The 6,000-nt window shown below is 42.3% G+C and overlaps 1 protein-coding gene across 4 annotated transcripts in view; it reads right to left on the bottom strand.

Moving 5' to 3' along the window:
• Positions 1-6,000, bottom strand: part of ccdc146 (coiled-coil domain containing 146) — a 43,840-nt gene continuing 37,840 nt past the window's right edge. For all 4 annotated transcript variants that reach the window (XM_079334714.1, XM_079334716.1, XM_079334715.1 and 1 more), the window contains 5 exons: positions 3,735-3,845; positions 3,429-3,566; positions 2,805-2,930; positions 1,354-1,476; positions 1-238 (listed from right to left, as the gene is read on the bottom strand). In XM_079334714.1, the coding sequence (XP_079190840.1) occupies positions 14-238; positions 1,354-1,476; positions 2,805-2,930; positions 3,429-3,566; positions 3,735-3,845 (723 nt within the window). In that variant the 3' untranslated portion in view covers positions 1-13. The remainder of the gene's footprint in view (positions 239-1,353; positions 1,477-2,804; positions 2,931-3,428; positions 3,567-3,734; positions 3,846-6,000) is intronic.

The following is a 6,000-nucleotide window of genomic DNA, read 5'->3' as shown; positions in this document are numbered from 1 at the left end:
CAGACTTGAAAGGTTATGAATTTATTTCTGTTGTAGTCTTGGTCTCAAAGGATTTAAGCGCTGGTTTGCGGATGTGTCTCATGTTGGCACTTGGTTGAGAAGGTTTGAAGGGGGCCTGGGCCCCGTACGGTTTGGGCAGCGGGAGAATGTCACTTTCAGGGATGTAGGCGTTGGGGCGAATTTCAGCTGTGGTGTACTCTCCATTAGGTAACTGGGTCCACGCGACTTCTTCAGCCAGCTACACACACACACACACACACACACACACACACACACACACACACACACACACACACACACACACACACACACACACACACAAACAGACCAGAGGCAAATTTAATATTTAATCTAAGACTGAATGACCCCCCCCCCCCCCCCCCCCCCCCCCCCCACACACACACACAAAACCTGTAAACATCTGACCTCCCTCATATGCAGTTTCTGAGTTAACTGTGGGTGACAAACGTCTTTGTTCCTTTACAAAAATAGGACTTTTAGAATTCTGAGATTTGCAGACAAAATTGATTTAAACCCAATACGGATGATGGATCGATTTCTAACCATAGCGCCCTCCTGCTGAGGAAGAAATATCTTCCAATGTCCCCTTTGACTTCCTCCCCACGATGGCATACAAATGAAATATGCCTACATCTCAGTGAGACTTCAAAGAGGCAGTGATTTTTCTCATGCATATGAACAGTTTATCCGCTGGCATGTGATCTGAGGAGCTGCACAGAAAAACAAGGAATAATAGCTTTAAATGCAAAAAGAAAAAGGGGGTAGAACGCCAATACATAAACAGGAAAAGCATTCATACTATTGAGCTGAGGTAACAATTTTACATTTAAGAAGGAGCTTAAAAGGTAGGATTATCAGTGGGTGAGAAGGAAGGAGACAGCTTAATTGTAAACTCAGATACTCGAAAAAAAACAGGAAGTACCAAAATGTAGTCTTTTTTGACAAGGGTTTTCTCAGACAGGCGGCAGACACTGGCAGCAGACACAGCTGATCCCTGTGTCTTTGTGTAGACAGCCTCTTCTTGTGTTTGTCTGCCAGTCTGCCCTCCTTGCCCTGTGTTTGTGCTTATATTCCCTCTAATCTGTGTGAGAGTTTCAACGCACTTCTCTGTCTGGGTCTGTGCGTGCTCAGGTAGGCTGCAGCCCTCTGTCCCCCAGAATCTTAATCGATTCCTGCCCTGAATCATGTCCCCGCTCCACTTCTTTTTCCTTTGTCGCTCTATCTTCTTTTCTCACCCAGAAGTGCTTTCATCAATTCCTGACCAGTGATTATTGTGTGTGTGTGTGTGTGTGTGTGTGTGTGTGTGTGTGTGTGTGTGTGTGTTGTTTTTACCCTCTGTCTCTCCTCTTTGTCCCTCTGTTTCCTCTTCTTGTCTCGAAGCATCCTCCTCCACTCCTCCTCCATCTCGGGGCACGGAGGCAGGCCCTGCTCCAGCTGCTGCTGGCACCTGTCCATCTGGAAACACAACAACATTCACTTTGTATTCCTGTAGCTCCTCTCGTCCACTCCGCACTGTCCTGGCTCAATTGGATTCTAACCGTTCCCAAAAAAATCAGACGAATGCATTAGTGTCAGATTCTGGGCGAAGTCGTACCTCTGCATTTTGTTCTTGGGGTTTTGTCTATCTAGCGCTGCAGGCATACATCAGCTGCATGGGATCCTCAGGTTATTTACATTCTTTGCTTGAAACGTTTACAAAGCATGTGGGAAATGTTCTTGCAGTTCTCGTCGTTTAATGTTTCATTAAGACAGGACGCTGCGAGACTCTCTGTTAGAGTCAGAATTTGAACATCATGCTTCAGTGATAACTCAGCTTACAGCATTTTGCCTAACTTAAATCAAAAACTCACAATGGCGGGTCATTTCTAACTTAAATCTTAACCGGTAACTATCCCTGCATGTGAAGCCTGAAGCAACAAGTTGAAACAATTTTCATGGTGTTTGTTAAGAGTCTTTTAGCTAAATGGTTCAGTTTTACTGATTGCTAATTTATGTCTGAGTTCACCTGACCTGTTTCCAACAAAAGGTAGCCAAAAAAATAATAATAATAACAAGGAAATATGGAAAAACATACCTACTGTTCATATAGTGTTGGGTCTTTTGAAGATTAGTAGGAGTGAACAGGTCAGTTGGCTTCAGTTAAATTAAAGGCTAAAGGCTGAAGCAGCTGGCATAAATATAAATAACAACAGAACTTGACTTGGTTGCTATGGCTACAGAAGTTGCTAACAGGCTGCTGGTGCACTTTTTAGCTCCATAAAAAAAAAGAACTAATGAAAGATTGTATAATGAGCTTGTAGCTCTTCGTAGTGTTTGTTCGACTCTGAGATTCTGAGTTTAAAAAACAGCTGCTCTCTGTGACTTTGTTGCAACATTTCTAAATATGAGTCATGATTCCCCGGTGCTTCGATTTACTATGTTAGTGATATTACGATTATTTCCTTTGCCAGTGCCTCATTTGTTACATTTGTTATGGAAATGATTATTGGATTTTCATTTTGTCCCGCAGTGTTCGCCTCTTCATTCGTCTTTTTTTGCGAACAAGCAAATTAAAGGGTTGGAGATGAATTATGGCTCATAGTAAGCGATTAAAAAAACAACAACAACTTTTCTTGTTTTGTTCGACTGCGTTCAGCGGAGAGTGACAGGATAAATGGGAAAGACAGCGGGAGACTAACAGAGAGAAAGAGAGAGAGGGAATGTGCGACTAAGATCACAGTTTTTGGACTCCAGACCCACAACATTGTTTTTTGGTGTTATGAGTGACTGGGACCTCCTCCAACCTGCAGCTCGTTCTCTTTGATCTCCTGCTGCAGAGCCAGAGTGACAGCTTGCTTCATGGAAAGTTCTGCGGAAGCGGCCATCATGCGGTGGTTGGTGTCGATTATTTGAGCTCGGAGCTCATTGAGCTGGAGGCAAAAAAAACACACACACAGAGATAAGGGTGGATTTGACACTCAGCATGTGTTTAGACACAGAATACCTGTTTTGACTGAAAACAGACTGAGGTCAGTCATTCAGTCGTCTTTAGGCCTGTTTGGTTAAACTATAGTCTTCCTTTTGTAGCTGTAGGTTCATAAAATGCAGGTTAGATACCATGAGTCTTGTTCCAGAAGCTTGTGTTGAAGCTATTTATCATTGGTGAGTATCTAAGAGGTATATAGACAATCAGGCAGAGGGACAGAAAGCAAGGGAGAGGACCAGGAAATCCTAAAGCTTGGTGAACTTCCTTCATGCCCACTGTGTGTTCCTCACATGGACTGCACATGCTCCTTCAACAGTGTGTGACAGAAAAGATCAGACCATCTGTGAACTCACTATTGCATGATAAGAAGTGTTTGTGTTTATTGTACAGTCTGTTTGTTCCAACTGATCCTCCTCTCTGAGTGCAAGTGAATCTTGTCTACCTTCTTTGCCAGTGAGAGTTTGTCCTGTTGGCAGCTCTCCGCCTGCTCGCTGAGCGGCTTCGAGAGCCGGGTCAACTGGTCCACCAGGAGTTCCTTTTCCAGCACCTGCCTCTCCCGCTCTGCTAGAGTCACCTCCAGCTATACGTGAGCCAGAGACACAAGGATTATGTTCCTTTTATTCATGTACGAAAAAGATACAACTTCAAGAATGATGACCTGCATTTATAGATAGCTACAATGTGCAGGGTGGATAGCAAGAAAACAACCTTATATACCATGTTTAAACACACAGACAATGTTGCGTACCTGCTCGAGCTTCTTGACGAGTTCAGCAGGCGAAGGGTCTTTGCCTTTTAGCTCTTTGTATTCCACGCTTCTATTCAGACGTTCAATCGTCTTGTCTCTGGCTTCTGACAACTAAAAGACACAAAATATTAGCAATAGAAAGAAGACTAGACGACAAGTTGGAAGTCAATAGTGTCCTTATACGATCTGAATAATCAGTCATCATATTGGCTTTCATGTATCGCTCAGGTCGCTGTGATTGTATTCTATGTAAATTATGCAACAACTGCAAAAAAGGACAACCCACTACACATAAATAAATAAGTAAACAACATGAAAGTTAAAAGTAAGACGTCCATAAGTCAGATTGTGTCTGTGTCTCGAGCACCTTCTTGTTATTGCACGGTGGAAAAACAAGCTTCGACTTTCCCATGGATGACTGAGAACCTACACAGAGCTAAATGAGGTTCAGACATGGAAGCTATTTCCAACAAGGTGACGAGTTACAGGCAAAGTGTGATGAAAGAAACCACAAATTAAAATAACAGAGGATTTCTCTAAGGGGTCAGTTAGAAAAAAAAGACATTCAGACATACCCAAAAACATCAGAAAGTAAAAGAAGAGAAAAGAATACACAAGAAAAAAAAAGAGACAAAAAGGCCAGCAGGAGAACAAGAGGAATGAAAGTGAAGTGACGAGACGGTGCAGGAAATTTTGGATTCAGGCCTTGAGCTGACACCATTATCTTGAAACAGCCACAATGGCTGAGTGAGTGGATTAAAGTGGTCGGAAATGTAGTAGCACTCTCGTATCAGCCTGTTCAACGTTAAGCCTCAGCCAGCCTCCAGCTGCTGATTAGCCTAGCTTAGTTTCCGCAAAAAATGCAAAAACAAATCAAAGTGTGAAATATTGATTTTTGTTTGAGAATGCTCTTCATATCTTAAGGTTGGTAAGAAGCACAAGCTGTGTACAAACGCAGAAAAGAAGTAAAAATGGATAAACATTGAGTACATACATACATTTTTGTTTTCAAGAAAGTTCTACACTGCATCTTGAAATGAATCTATCAAGCAAAAATACCAAACATAGACTAATTGAAGCTCTCACACGCTAATATGTTCTGCTTTACTCTCGTTCAAATCACAGAACTTTAAACTCACAAAGCTTCAAAAGATAGCAAATATGTCAGGCTGGATTTTTGGGCTGAAGGCGGTTTACAGGTTGCACGAGTACCAGAGACTCTTTCCATTTGATGGAACGGTGCAGTAAATACACCCGATGATACAGATTTATACTCACGGTACACAGGGAATAATATATCTCCAGGACTTAGAAAGGTAATGTAAGAGGAAAAAAGAAAAAAAGAAACTTGCTGCTGGAGGGTAAATAGAAAAAATGTGGGTTTGTGAAAGCAAGTTGTTCAAAAATTCCTCTCTGGTGCGTTTGCTGTCATTTCATAGCCTAAATAATTCATCAGAGCGATGAAAAAATACTGAACTCATTTAAGAACAGAAAGTAATCTGGAATTGCAGCCCTACAAACCCATAAATCTTAAAGAGGATAGTGAGCCGTCGCAGCTCCTCATCACCTGGTCAATGTGTTTCATAGAGAGAGCAGTATAGTTCAAACATAATGAAGCATATTTAATGCAGATTACAGAGACAAATAAAAAGGAACTTGCTCTTTTAAGATGAGCTGAGACTGAAGATGGAAATCAGCAATTAAAGTAGCCGCCGTATCTCAACAGGGAAGTTAATGAAAACGGGCTCACTGCAGTGGAATGAATGCAGCTTTGACATACATGTGGAGTTGAAATCAAGAAGAAGAAGATCAAGGAACCATGACAGGGGGCCATCAAGGGATGCAAGCAGAAGATAAAAGAAAAGAAAACTAAAAGAGAAAAAAGTGATGCAAAAAAAAAAAAGGATGCCTCGAAAGAGATTAAAGAAGACGACAAAGATATGTGAAAACATTGATTGGCTGTATCGCAGTGGAGAAAGAGGGGAGCAGGGAGGAGTAGAGGAGGAAAGCAGGGTGTTGAAAAATGTTGTACACAGGCGGCCTGACCTGACGTGACCTGGCTTATGAAACAGCAGCTTCTCTCCACTCGACCGTACACAACCTGTGTGTGTTTACGCGCCTGGATCTAATGCGAGAGTTTATGCGGCAGGCTTGAAAGACAGCGTGGAACAAAGTGATGATTCCCATTTCCCCTCCTTTCACGGAAGAGATTAATGAAGATTAACCGTCGCCATCCCCTTTGAAGGATGCTTCCTACCTTGAAGTC

Source organism: Symphodus melops, assembly GCF_947650265.1.
Source record: "Symphodus melops genome assembly, chromosome: 22".
In the NCBI taxonomy this organism is placed as follows: domain Eukaryota; kingdom Metazoa; phylum Chordata; class Actinopteri; order Labriformes; family Labridae; genus Symphodus; species Symphodus melops.
Note: the sequence above shows the minus strand (reverse complement) of the source record. Positions and strands in the feature narration are given on the sequence as shown.